This window comes from Pterocles gutturalis, unplaced genomic scaffold, assembly GCF_000699245.1.
Source record: "Pterocles gutturalis isolate BGI_N339 unplaced genomic scaffold, ASM69924v1 scaffold28369, whole genome shotgun sequence".
Classification (NCBI taxonomy): Eukaryota; Metazoa; Chordata; class Aves; order Pterocliformes; family Pteroclidae; genus Pterocles; species Pterocles gutturalis.
The window spans coordinates 242-14585 of NW_010131515.1; the positions used below are offsets into that span (position 1 = coordinate 242).

Here is a 14344-nt window from a genome sequence, read left to right on the forward strand (position 1 = left end):
CTCTGGATTCAGCCACATCCCCGCTGCTGCAGGACACACAGCGAGGATCCTGCCCTGGCAGCCAGACCCGGCCGCAGCAGCATCGCCCTCCAGCCCGCACAGAGCAAGCACCTTTTCTCCCAGCTCATCCCACCACCTGTAGTGTGAAGGAAAGGCTTCAAACCAGGCCAGTCAGAAATGTAGGGCAAGGTCTGAGCACAGCTCAGGCTGTATGTGGACCTTGCACTGACCCAGGTGGCTCTGGTGGAAGAGTCGCTCTCTCAACCTTTTTTCATTTTAGGCTTGATCTCTGCTTTAGGGAGAGGGGAGGATTACACCTCCCTGGTCAGAGAAGTCACGGGGACTGGACCTTGGTTTAAGCAGCACGGATCCCATCACTGGAACAGCCCCAGCCAGTCCCAGCCTGGTTACCCGGGGCACAGTGCACAGGTTAAGTACCCTTTTAGAACATAAAGCATTCTGTAACAAACATCTTCAGCAGCGTGAGGTGATAAAGGTAGCCTCAGCTGGGAGAGGGGTGCAGGCTCAGCTCAGTCTCCCTGCACCAGGCTCAGAGGTGTTTGAGTTCGGTACCGCTTCCAGTGTGCAGTCCAGGGAATCTTAATAAAGGAATTATTCACCTTGTTTTCCTTGCTCTAAGGGGAAGGGGGGGGGAATCTTTTAACACTTTTAAGATTGAGTGTTATCTTTAAAACTAGTGTTTTAAAGGTTTAAAAGAAGGTGCGCGAAATATCTCAAAGCATTTTCAGTCAGGCAGACTTTATACCCAACAGAAAAAAAAAAAACATTGCAGAGAAGCAGCTGTACTGAATTTGGGAAAACCTGCTGATGGGTAACGGTGCACATGCAAAAAGACAAAGCAAAGAGAAACAAGACATCAAGGTAGCTACAAACAACAATAAAAAGGCATCAGGTAACTGTCTGGAGATGGCTACATAGCAAAAGCTATACAAGACATTTCTGGAATTGTATATACAGAGATTGAAATTTTATTCATACATTTATTATTTACACAAGTACCTCTATTCATTGCAAGAGACTGAGCTTGACTCTCCTCGTTTTAAATAAGGTTATAACCACCACGCACAGCAGAACAGAGTTAATACTGTTAGTGTCATTGGTGGCGTGAGTGTGCACCATGGCAGTGAAACGCCTCACGATTCTACTTTGGAAAGGTATTTGTCCTTCTGCGCGTGTGGTTCTTGGTTGCTGCACTTTCAGCTGGAGCAGCTGGCAAGGCTGTATCATGTAGAACCATCCTGTTAATGCCATCACAGACCAGAAAAATGCCCACACGTGCAGGGAAGTAAAAAAGTTTTTATATATATATATAAAAAAAGCATTAATTCTGTTTATTGCACAAAGAAAGGAAGATTTCAACTACACTAATACTGCAGGGTTATGGATCCCTTTCCTTTGTTCGAGCTGTTTGACAGGCAGACTATCGGTTGTCATTTTGCTGTGTACGAAATAAATTTCAGCAACAAGGTGCAGTAATTCCACATGCCTACACTACTGTGGATGCAGCATGTGAGCTTTCCTGGGAAACAAAGCCATTGCGTGCTCATCCCCTGCAGCTGGGAGAACAGTCAACCCAGGGAGAACTTGCCAACTCAGTATTTCCTCACGTAGTAAACAAGGTGCATTTTCTACTTCAGCCTCCAACCCATGTTACATTAAGATCAACCAACCTTGCCCCAGAAACACAAAAGGCAAGGGGCAAGGGCATTATTTTCAAAAGCAGCCCCCTTGGGAAGGGCAGCAGGACCGCCCGAGCCCATACCTTCTCTGCAAGGATTCGCCTCCCCCCCCATTTTTTATTCTTCTCAATACAGCCAAATGAGAGATCCCAGAGTGAAAGGATGAGATGAATGGACGCAGCCACAACACACAGCTACTGAAGAAGAATGAACGACCTTTTATCCCCTTGAGTATGCTCTCACCAAGCATGTGACTTTAAAAAAGCTGAAGAAACCTTATTTTTTTAAAAAAAATATGTCTGTCATAGTTAGCACAATTTAAAACTGTCATTGCCTTTACAACTAATTCAAAACCCCAAATTTAATTAAAATGAATTGGCATTTTCCCCATGGACAGTCATTAGTTGTAATGACTTTGTTTCGATATTACAATATCTCTGAGCAGTCTTCCACTTTACCAGAAGACTAAAAGAAAGGTCAGGTTTCTTCAGACATTCAAATAACTATTATGAAGCTAAATTACCAGAAAAAAGAGCTTGTTTACAGGGAAAAAGAGGTGAAGGGTAGATAAGAGATAAATAGCTTATAACTTGGGGTATCTGCACTGCCGTGGAACAGTAGATAAACCCCCTTCGGTAAAACATGGAAGCTTTGCTCCTGTCAATGTAAACATTGGGAGTGTTGCAAGAAGCTAACACAGATGCTCGTAGCTCCGAAACACTTTCTAGCCTAGAGCCTCTGCTTTCTCTTTCCTCTCTGACTGCACCGCAATTGGTGCCAATCGATCAGGGACTGGGATCATTACGTGTGGACCAAAGGCCTCCTAGGACCATCCATTATGGGAAGAGTTGTTACTTTACTGAGTAAAGACTGTCATGATCAACTCCTAGCAACACAGACGCTACATGGAACACGATGCTTTTCCTGGACTGGTATTTGGGTGGGATTGGCAAAAATCCCTTTCAGTTCAAGGGCGTGGATTTTCTATCTTATTTGCACAACTCCATAATAAAAGCTGCAGCGGGGTAACTAGCATCAATGGGGCGTACCGGGGGAAGATTTCTCTGTCCGCTATTCAAGATGGAACACCCCCGAGGTCTCACCTCTCTGAGCAATCTTCTGGTTGCTATTACCTGTCCCACTCATGTTAGCCACAAAGAGCTACATCTGAAGAAGCCATCTGCAGAGTTAGGGGTTCAGAATTCTCCCACAATTAAAAATTCTTCTGTGCCTCCTTTTCAAGTAGAGTCATCCAAGCCTTTATTTGGGTGCTCAGAGCTTGACTTGCAGAGCCTGTCCATGATCCCCTGCAGCATCGGTTGGACAATCCCCAAGAGAGGGCGCTGGGAGGAGTCTCCGTCCCAGCAGGCTTCCATCAGCTGCCAGCACTCCTCATCAAACACCGGCAGACGCTCCGGGCGAACTCCTGGAAAATGGAGAGGGACCTGGTTATCATCAGTACGCCTCAAATCGGAGAGAAGCTTCGTCTGACGCTCATTACTTTGGTGCAGGCTGAAGTGACCAGAGCAGACTGTCTGCACTCTAATGTTCTTGATACAAACATACATCCCAGCAGTGCTCTGAGACATCTCTGGGAGCGTTGCTGAAGTCGCTGAGATCACGTACACTCCCAGAGGTGGCTAACAAAATTCATTTCACCGGAGCTTCCTCTTTACAACTATTTGGGAGCAAAATGAGCACCCTCCTCTAGAAGAAAACAAGTTCCCCCCCACACCCACTCATAACGGTGCCTTGGGCAACAAGTTCAACACGAGAACAAGCAGCGAGAGCAGCCTTCTGTCCAAGTACAAGGCTCATTCATCTGAGTTAATCTTTTTCACATGAGAACAGGAGAGATTATACAGACAGGAACTAAGGACACGATGTAGTAAAGCATTTCAGCACCATGATGCAGCATGAGGGATTAAGCTAGCTCTCAGTATAGTGCCTACGCTAAACCTACACAGGCATAAGAGTAAGTTTATATTTTGGGGAAAAACTACCAGTGTGTTCTACTCAACATCCAGCTTCCTCAGCATGCTGCATATTAAAGGACTTGAACGCACAGACCTCCACAGCCTCCAGAAATTGCAAGGGATTAAACATTCTTTATGGGATCATGCCTGGCTGGTTCTGGGGTCTGGTTTACATCATAAGTGTTGCACTACTTCACACGGTTTAAGTTGTATAATAGCACAGCTCCTATGACACTATGGCAAAGAGGTGGTTACTGAAATCCTTTTTTATCCCTGCTAATTTTAGTTAGATTTTCAGTAGAATATGTTTAACGTAACTAGATGAATGTTACTCTTCAGCCTGTCAATGACGCAATACAACTTGTATTTCTACCTTTCACTTACAAGAGGATAAAAATAGATTTCCTCATCTCCTCTCAAATTTTACTCAAGCATAAAGTATCAACCAACAGAGTTCAAATAAGCTATTATACCTCTTCTGACATTGTTCCAAAGGTGATCCTTGCTTGCACATCTCTCAAAAGCCTCTGGTAACTTCACATGTCCCGAACAAATGTACCAAAACAGAATGCCAAACGCATAGACATCCACAGAGTTATCATACTTTCCTGTGACAAAAATACATTTGATCAGCAGGGCAAACAATCTTCATCACCAAGCAGTCTGAGAACTCATTTCAGTGTTCCACTTTCTCAGATTAAAACCACAACTTCATTGCCAGAAGGCAAGACTTGTACAAAGCCTAGTAACATAGCAGGAGTCACTGCCAAAGGTGGAGGGATAAAGGGTAAGACCTTCTGTTCTCAGAGGATTTATACATTTAACCTGTACCAGCAGTTCCCCAGCTGAGGTTCAAGTTTATGAATCCCACAGTTCTCTTTCAAGTAAAGAAAGATTTAAGGAAGACTTAAAACACAGGAAAAAAAATACACACTATGCATTGTAAGCAGCTAGTTTTCTGATTTGATTATTTTTCCCCTCATAAGCAAGTTGAGGTATTAATTCAAAGTAGTGGCCTTCAAAATTCAAGGCAGAGCGAGGCAGCAGTGGATTCAATCAAGGAGCATACCTGTGAAGAGCTCAGGAGCCATATGAATGGGTGTGCCTACAATACTGCCAGACATCATGGCTTCTGGTTTGCAGAACCCCAAGTCAGTGATTTTAGCTCGATTCTTTTTGTCAAGCTGTAGAGGAATTCATACACAGGCAGCTGATAACCATACTTGTCAGGTTTAGTATTGCGTTTTAACATTAAGGTTTTAAACTCTGTTTATATTTGAAGGGCACTTGTTCTGAAGTAAGCTGCTCTGATTGCCTGGCTGCTCTTGGACATCTACCCAGTTAAACTCAGAAACAAGACATGCCTTCACTTGTCTTCCCCCTAGAGGGTGTGGTTTGGGTTTAACAGAACTGGGAACTGGAAGTCCCACTTGTTGTAGCTCAAGCTCTCTACCTTCACAAGTTACTCTACTGCTCCCTTTGCCCTAGGCTTTCTGCCTGAAAATGAGCTCGGGAAACCTCACTGCAAGGCTCGTCGTGGCTAAGAATACCGCAAGTTAAAAGATCCTACGTGAAGAAAGCTATTACTGCACTTACAGCATACTTCTCCCTCCCACTAAAAGGGCCTCATAAGATTTCAGGATTAGTCAGATAGAAAAGTTGTCCTTACCAAGACATTTTTAAGTTTGATATCCCGGTGCACAAGTCCCTGACTGTGAAGATAACGGATTCCTTCAACTACATCCAAGGCAATCTGTAATCGTGTTTCTAATTCTAGCCCAGCCTGAAGAAAAAAACAAAACACAGATTTAATTCCTACAAGTGGAAGTTACTTTTGCTTACTCACGAAAACACTGAAAACGAAGCAATTCTAGCTTTGTTTTAAAGATAAATCATTATTTACATGTGGATTTTTTTTAATGTGTAGATAAAAAAATGCAGAAACACATACACACAGATTGTTGTTACCTTTAGTCCTGTATAGAGGTCTCTGTGCAGCCGCTCCATTATCAGTAAGACGGCAATGCTGGAGCCTCCTCCATAGCCATAATCGATCACAGAACCATGGAGATGGACGAGCCGCTCGTGTGTCTGCAGAGACCTAGAGAAAGTTCAGCACAGAAAGCTGGTCACTTTTATATCCTCCCCTCCACCCTAGGCCAAGCCTCACCTTGTAAAGGAGTAAGACGCACAGCAGTAAGATACACCTAGACCATGTGCCGTACAGTAAAACTTCGCAGCACCCCACAGTGCTGAGGACCATAACCATATACAGCCATCTGATGCAATTAAACTCAGGAAAGCCTAGTAAAGGTCACAGTACCACGGAAATACTGTCTTATTCCAGCTGCCTGTACCGCAGCACCTGCCTGCAGCTGTTGACAGAAAACGAGCTGTTTCCTGCAGTGCAGACCCATCATTTTCTTTTGTGAGTTCAGACAGGACAATGACAGATTGGGAAAGGAGGGATGATTCAACACCAGCAACCAGGGGAGAAGAACTGTTTGCTACCATACTCTATTAATTCTAATTTACTCTGCAAAATAGCAAGCGTTTGAACAGCAGAGACACCACAGAATCAGATTAAGACAGGAAGGGGCGCATCTGCCCACCATTCTGTGCCTGTTATGTTTCTGCAGTGGTACTGGCAAGCTGTCTTGCTGTTGCTAGAAGTGGCAGCTGAGCATTTCAGGAGCTCAAATCACTGACTGCAGAGTAGAACTACAGCGAGCAAGGTTCTGCCTATGCAAATGCAAACAGCATTTGTTCGCAGCAGTGAAGTTAAGGAGATCCACGTGGAATGAGAAAAGCACTTACTATACACACCTCATATAGTGAAACTCAAGTGCAAGGTCATTCCAGTGCTTCTCATCTGGAGGAACAACAGATTTCAGTGCACATGGGAAATGCCCTCCCCAGCTGTCACACAGATAGACCACGCCGTACTGTCCTCGGCCCAGCTCACGCCCCAGCTTTGGTTTGCCTGTAAGGCACAAGATCCACTCCGTCAGACATTAAAACATGTTTATTTCTTCTTGTATGCTATCAGGCTGGCAGCCCAGAGATTTTCATGGGCCAACAACTGCATAATTAAAGGTACTACATATGTGTCAGATGGAGGCTCACTGGAGTAGTTGAGTGAAAAGCAAAACACCCCTCCTACTCCTTTACACCCCCTGACTGCCTCAGAAGGCGGGAGCAGAAGATAACACAGAGAACATCCAGCACAGTGCTCACCATGTAGCAGCACATCCTGGAGGGACCTGCTCTCCAGCGAGAGTCGTGCTAGCCGAGGAGCATGATCCTTCCGCACCTTCAGCCACAGGTCTTCTGTTTTCTCCAGCCTGCCAGAATGGCCATCTTCTAACTACAAGAGATATCACATACACACTCTAGTCCTGCCTGGTTTGAAGCCCTGGTGTAATGAGGTTGACGGTTCTTGCACAACTGAGTGGAGATCCTACTTAAAGCACACCTGGTTTAAAAATAGGACCTTGCATTAGGGCAATTACATCAGCTCTGCCACAGAACGGCAGCACTAACTGCACAAGCTGCTCTTTTAGCTATCTCTGCAATTAAAAATCCTCTTTCCATCAGTGGCAAAGGACAAAACAAGACCATCTTAACAGCTCCACACGCTCACCTGTCGCAGAGAAGCTGCAAAAGCCTCATGGGAACTGTTTAGCCTGGTCCGGAACTGGCTGCAAATGCTCTTGGCTAACTTGGACGCACTGAGGCTCTCGATTGCATCCTGAGCAACTTTCCTCTTCCAGTCGCTGGTGATGGCAGGTGGGCTGACCCATGTAATCCGCTGGATTATCTAGTAAAACAGGAAGGAGAATTAAGGCACTAGCACAAAAAAAGCAAAGGGTCAGTGAATTTAATCAGACTGCTTAGATACCTTGTAAGAACGCAGTCATCTGCACAGAGAATTGGGCTAAATAATTACCTTACCAACAATTTAGAGGTATGGATCACAACATTGTTATACAGACACGCTAAATAAGAGCAGATATTCAGAAAAATCAAATCTCAGTTCATTCCTACATGCCAACCATCCTTTCACACCTGACCAAGAACATACATAGCTGGACAGCCACCACCTGGCAAACCACCCGGCTGCGGTGCAGCTTGCAGGCTGAAAGAACAGGCAGCAGAAGCAGGAACCCTGAGACTCGGGGAGATGTTCCTAAACTGGTGAAAGCTACAGTGAAGCAGCTTTTTGCTGGACAGACACACTGTCAAGGCATGGAAATCCTAGGTGTGGGTATTACCACTTCCCTTTAATTGCTGGGTGATTAGGATGCCCTGCCCCACCCTTTATTAGAAGCCACATAAACCCAGCTGCTGCGCAGCCAGGCCGGATCCTTCTCCCAGGCTGGAGGAGGAATCTGAAGGTGTGTTACCACTCAGTCTGCACTGCGCCTATTTGGGAACAACTCCTATTCCTCTGACCCAATCCATACGAGGAATCTTCAGAGGGAGAAGGCAGTAAAGGTCATCAAAAGCAAGAACTTCAGAAAGATGAATGCTTTAACAGACAGAAATTTAAAAGAAAGACCTGAGGAAATCTGGTCTGCTCTGGAGAGAGGAGAGTGAATTGACCCGAGTCAAGATACATTGCAAAACAGACAAAAAAAATCCACAAGAAACCTCCAAACCCAAATAAACAACCAGTTACCCAAAATATAAACAGCAAGAGTTTCAAAATGCTGATCATCACTCCTTTGCTGTTTCAGACCAGGAAGAAAACACTGAAGTATTTGCTTTAAATTAAATATTAGCATCCTCGGGGACAAACTATAGACACAGCCTCAGTGCTGAGTGGGGAAGCAACAGCTTTCCAATGCATGTGCCCAGAGTCAAAATCTGGAGAGCTGCTGTGAGTATTCACATTATTCTTTGCTCCAAAAAACATTTCACTAGACAGTGACACATACTAGAAATAAATAATAAAGATGCCCACATACCTGTTTGATCTGTTCCCACAGCATCCTGGTCACTGTTGAGCCAGAGTGGAAAGTGACTTCAACATGATAGGCTGCGTTTAGTATCTAGAAAGCAGGGGAGAGATGGAAGTATGGGAACTTTGCAACCTACAGCCACCATAAAATTTGATAGACCCTCTAAAAATGAAAAAATGGACACTATATGTAACACTCTATGACTCACTTGGTTCAATTCATTTACTGTATTAAGCTCATAGGTCTTTCTAGGCTTTAAGTGACTGTTCCCCAGTTTTAACACATCTCTCAGTGACACCAGACCCACACATCCTCCTGAGCTTTGTTCCTCTAATTTCACTGACCATCTCAGACTCCTACAACCCTTGCTGGATCAGGATAAAGACAATTATTAAGAATATTCTAGACAGCCATTTAAGCCACCATACCTGCTTGAGATAATTGCTTGTGATGTGTACAGAAACATCCTTTGACTTCTCCAAACTCCTTGTAGGATGTACTGAAACCTCCCAAGACTCCTCCAGGCTCTTCAGACATCTCTCCAGAGTCCCTACAAAACTCTCTCGCAGATAGTCCACTGAACTAATTAACTTGTTGGCAACTGCTTGGTTTAATCGAGAAATAATCAGTTCCTGAATTTGCTTAATACAACATTTTATGTCCTTGGAACTAACAGGTTCCCCATTCTCAGGAATGATGATATCTGCATAAAAAAAAGAAAGAGGCATCTTTTGTACTCAACATATCACTGTTGCTACAACAGCCATTGAGAGCTGCTTGGAGTGTTTTGCAAAGGAGCTACAGCACAGCCCCGGTCCAGCCAGCTTCTGCTCCAAACGCTCTTTCGCTGTTTTCCTCCTTTAGCGGTTCATTACTTTAGACCCAGATGATAGAACCTGAACCCAAGGGTGTTCTTAAGTCATACAAAGAAACCCACGAGCAACAGAACATACATACTGACTGTTCCTAAGGATTACATTTTTGCCAGTCTGCATGTCTAATGCTACAACACCAGTTTTACAGAAGTCCCAAAACCGATCCTACAGACCTTGAGTAATTTGGGATTCTGCGACAGAATGTACTAAAGCATCAGAGTAGCTCCAGGAGTGCACACCTGGTACTCCGGTTTCAGAGAAGCTAAAAATCACATCTGACCAAGGTGGAAAATATTCTGGTGTTCGCTTTCATTCACTGGTGTTTGAATTCACAGGATATTCAGCTCTAACACCGGATAGATGCTAGACAAGCATTCTGTAGCTACTACAGGTTTACAGTCGTACAGTGATGTCAAGTCAACTACCGCCTCGAACGTTAAAGGGCAGAAGCACAAAGCTGTCTTCCTATCTAAAGCAGCACAGACCAGGAAATCCCTCCAGGCCCCGCTGTAATCCGTAAGCACTGCTGCATGCTGAATGCTGTGAAGCAAGTGATATAACAGCCACACCAGTTACACAACATTTTTTTTCCTGGTACCTTGAAAAGGTTGATTACTGCTTGGTATTTTTAAACAAACGCCAAGGAACCACTGCTCATGCACTGTTACCACTCGGAGCAGTATGACATTGCTATCAGGAGCTGAAGACCTTGTCTCTGGATTTTGGCCGACAGCCTAGCCTACTTAAAAAACAAATCCAGCGATCGGCAGATGGCATTAGCTCCTCAAAATAACATCTTCCTCCTTTTAGGATCCTCAGCAAGCAGAGGAAAAAAGAGCTGTGGAGTATCAACCTACAAGTCGTCGCTTTTATGTTTACGACAGACCATGGATTCCTGCAGACAAAATTTGGATAGCCTCTCACCCTTTGTGGTTTACACATCATTCCGTATGCTTCCAGCTTGTGTGTTCCTGGACGTTCTGGTAGCAGAAGGCGTAGTGAGAATTCTCACATTTCCCAAAGCCACACACACTAATGCCAGGCATAGGCCTCAGGAGCACAATCTGTTGTGTTGATTTTTTTCTAAAAGGAAAACCTTACCTACCCAGAAGGACTTATTTTAGGAGGTTCTATACCCAAAAGTCTTATGTAAACCTCTCTCAGACAAAGAAATCAAGCAGAAAGTACAAATCAAGCCTTCACCTCTAAAATTCAAATAGCATTTTTTCTTAGGACAGATTTATTCCCAAGTTCCAATACATCCACTGAGGCAAAGTTGAGAGTGTTATTTTCTTCTTCAGCAGAATAGGGAACTAAAGCAGAGAAGCAAAATACCCTAACCCAGAACTGCAGAAAGCTCTGGGGGAAAAACCTCTGATTTATAAGAAACCGAGACAACATGTTCAGGCCTCTCGTTTAAGGACAGTGCTGTTTACCCACGAGACACTACAGAAAAATCCTCTGTGTATTAGCTCTGAATTTTCTTTCAAAGTCACTTGTCTAGACTGCCATTCAACCATCCCTCAGCAGATGGCGAATATTACTCCCCCACTCTCCCTCAAAGCCCCTAAACTCTTTGTTCCCATATTACTCCTGCCAGTAATTACCTTTGAATTCCATATTAGCAGCGTCCTCCAAGAGCTCCTCTTTCATATTGCCAAGAGTCTCGACGATCATGTCCTTCATCTCCTCCTGTTTGCGGTTGGCAATGTTCATCAGAGACTCATAGAGCTCGTTCTCCTTCTTGCGGGTATACTCCAGCCTCTTGGGGGTGATTTGCAGGTCTCGCTGCATGTCGAACGCCTGGTTGATGAAGATGTTCAGGCAGCGGCAGTGCACCTCGTTTAAACTGGTCGCTGCTTCCACGAGATGCTTCTGAAGCACCTGCCTGGAAAAAGTGCTTAGGAGACGGAGCTTCTCGGACTGCTCCACCAGCATGCTCTGGGCATCGGCATCGGGGCTGGGCGCCCCGCAGCTGCAGTGGTTGGTACTCAGGTACCCCAAGTCCATCAGCTGGCAGTAAAGGGAGGACTTCTCATGATCAGTTTTTTTGGGAGATATCAGCTCACCCCCTGACTCTGGCACTTTGAAGAAGAAAATAGGCAAAGAGAATTTTTCTTTGATTTCACGCAGTTCGTTCTCGTCTGATGAAGAAAGTTCAGCCTCGCTGATGGCAAAAATGACAATAGGCAAGACTTGGTTCACGTACTCTCCCAAGGTGGCTTCAGCAGACTGGAATCCATGACATGGTGCTACCACAACATCCACTTCCTAGCAAGTGAGGAAGTAAAAAAAAAATAGGTTTGTACAGATCCTTTTAAAAACTGAGATGTGCAAAAACGCATCGTAATTCATTCACAAAGTGCAAACCCAGAAACTTTCCAACCCTTCATAACAGTTGTGGGGTCTCACACACCGCATCATGCTCTAGGATACAGCGTGCTTGTGAGGCTGGTGACAGCCCTCCCAGGAATGACCAGGAATGGATTAGCGCCCACTGACTCCAAAACTTTTCTCTCCTACTAAGTGCCTTTGAGTTTTAGCCTAGTTCAGAACAAAACTCAAGTTTCCTGGGTAAGTGCTATGGCAGAATAGCTGTTATTCTTCAGCTTACAGCTGCCCCATTTTCAACCACCTCTCCCAGTAAATACGCTCTCTACCTCCCACTGATGTTTACCAGACCTGCAGCTCTTCGAGGAGATGTTCATGCTGTCAGGTTTCAGTGCAGCTTCCAACGGTACAAAGTACTGCACTAGCCACTACTGCCAAGACAAAGGCAGCACAATAACAGATCCAAAGGGTTCACAGCCAAAGGACAAATGAGGAGGAACAGATGGTCGTGACAAGCTTAGTTATGACTTTCTTCAAATCCAACCAGAAGGTAAGAGATGTATTTTATTTACTTATGTTCTTACTGCTCAGAGTTTCACTGCTTTGCTCATACGCTCCTGTGACACCACTTCTTACTGACCCCACTGAAAAGAGCCAGTTCTGAAACCTGCTTCCTTCCTTCCAAGGAGGGAGCCGAGATTCACCTTTGGATTTGTGAGAACAATGTTATGATTGCCTATATTGCTCTATTGAAATAAGGAAAGAAAACGTCAAAGGCTTTGACCTGAAGACAGCATTTGAGTGCCATCTTCCTGACTTACAACAGAGGGTGATAATTAAGAACTCTTCAATCATTTTTCTCCACCAGAAAAATGCCAGACTTCTGCATCTCCCAACTGCTCCTGCAGCTACCAGGCAATCATTTCTGCCACGGGACTCCCAGGCACTGAGCTCAAACCTGCGAGATGCCCAGGAGGTCGAGCAGAAGGGGATGTGCAGCGCTGCAATGCTCACCAGGACGATGACTCAGCCAGTGACTGTAAACAAAGGAGGAAGCCAGTGCTGTCTCTAGGAGACAGGGAGAAAACCAACACAGACACCCGAATACAGCCTGAGCAACTGGTCCTTGTTTCCAGAGAAGCCTCTCAGGCTTTTCCAAAGAGCATTAGCAACATTTCTTGCCTTTTTTTTGTGCCCTAGTGAAGTTTAAACGCTGTCTATTCAGCTTCATACTACTAGGGATTAAATCTTCCTATATGGGGAACACCTGTGACTCACACTGGATTCCTGAAATTTTTAAGCTGCTTCTTACAAGGTCACAACGCTATAAACACACTCAAACGCTTCTGACAGAGCTGCAAGCATGGAACTGCTGTCAAGTAACTTCATTCATGTTTTCTGTACCTAAAAAGCCCTTTTTAAAACACCAAAGCTTCCCACTTAGCAATCAGAATATCAAGCACGCAAATATCAGAGTTATAGCGCTTCCACTCAAAATATGATGCACAGGTACTGTCAGCAGCAATACCAAAAAGACAGCTTAAAGAGAACACCACGCAGACACACCGGGTGTACACCTACGGATTCAGGTTTAGGGTGCCAGGATGAGCACTGCATCCCATACCCCAGGAAAAAAAAAGAAAATGAACAATCAAGTAGGTCTTGACCTACAACAACACAAGTGGAGTCTCACTAAACGCATTCAGGGACCACTGAAGTGTGCCATTTGACTAACTCAACAGCTAATTCCTCATTTCCAAACCAGTTACAAAGAGTTTATCTGCTCCATCCCAGGAGGACCCTGTCCTACATCGCCAGGCTGCGGGCAGTTTAATCCCTGTTTGTTTAGTTAATGGAGGTGCTGAGAAGCTAACCCAATTTAGGCAGATTTTTACCTAAACTCCTACCAAGCAGATTATGATTAAAGGCCCAGCTGAGTCTTCTCCTAAACCAATTTGAATACTCTGCCTTCCAGGAATAGCCTCTGAATCACTCAAGTCTGACAGTTATTGCATTTATTAAATACATGAGCTTGTTTCATTGCCTCCCGATTGATCTGAGGTATGTATATACCCCTAGATTCTACTCCTTCCAAGTTTTGAGCAGGACGTACATTAAAATAACCACCCAGGAGGTCTTTAACACATTCTTTGCTGCCTGTAACAGCTACTAATTTGTATGACCTGAATCACTACCTGAAGAAAGGCAACAATAAACCCAAACTAATTCGGTGCTTCTGTCAGAGCTCATATAACCATCTTCTGTTTCTTCATTCATTTTCCGGCTTTGTCAGAGCAGCTGAAAGTTTTTCTTTCAAATTCCCTACAAGCCCTGGCTAAAACTTTTCAGCCGGAGACTCAAAGTCACATGAAACACAAAGGAAGATGAAGGCACAGAAAAGAAAGCTTTCAGCCCTGTTACCCTCCTCCCATTCAGCTGCACCATCCAGAGAAAACCCAGTATTTCGGAGAAGTCCATTTTGGCTTCCAGGCACAACC

General features: G+C 44.6%; 1 protein-coding gene across 1 annotated transcript in view; it reads right to left on the reverse strand.

Annotated features, from left to right (window-relative positions):
- Positions 1 to 2830: 2830 nt before the first annotated feature.
- DSTYK (dual serine/threonine and tyrosine protein kinase) overlaps positions 2831 to 14344 on the reverse strand; it is a 15840-nt gene continuing 4326 nt past the window's right edge. Inside the window, exons 3-13 of the mRNA XM_010080653.1 lie at positions 11123 to 11786; positions 9069 to 9343; positions 8647 to 8730; positions 7320 to 7496; positions 6914 to 7043; positions 6503 to 6659; positions 5645 to 5777; positions 5346 to 5459; positions 4746 to 4860; positions 4150 to 4284; positions 2831 to 3126 (exon numbers count right to left, since the gene is read on the reverse strand). Coding sequence (XP_010078955.1) covers positions 2939 to 3126; positions 4150 to 4284; positions 4746 to 4860; positions 5346 to 5459; positions 5645 to 5777; positions 6503 to 6659; positions 6914 to 7043; positions 7320 to 7496; positions 8647 to 8730; positions 9069 to 9343; positions 11123 to 11786 — 2172 coding nt within the window. The 3' untranslated portion in view covers positions 2831 to 2938. The remainder of the gene's footprint in view (positions 3127 to 4149; positions 4285 to 4745; positions 4861 to 5345; positions 5460 to 5644; positions 5778 to 6502; positions 6660 to 6913; positions 7044 to 7319; positions 7497 to 8646; positions 8731 to 9068; positions 9344 to 11122; positions 11787 to 14344) is intronic.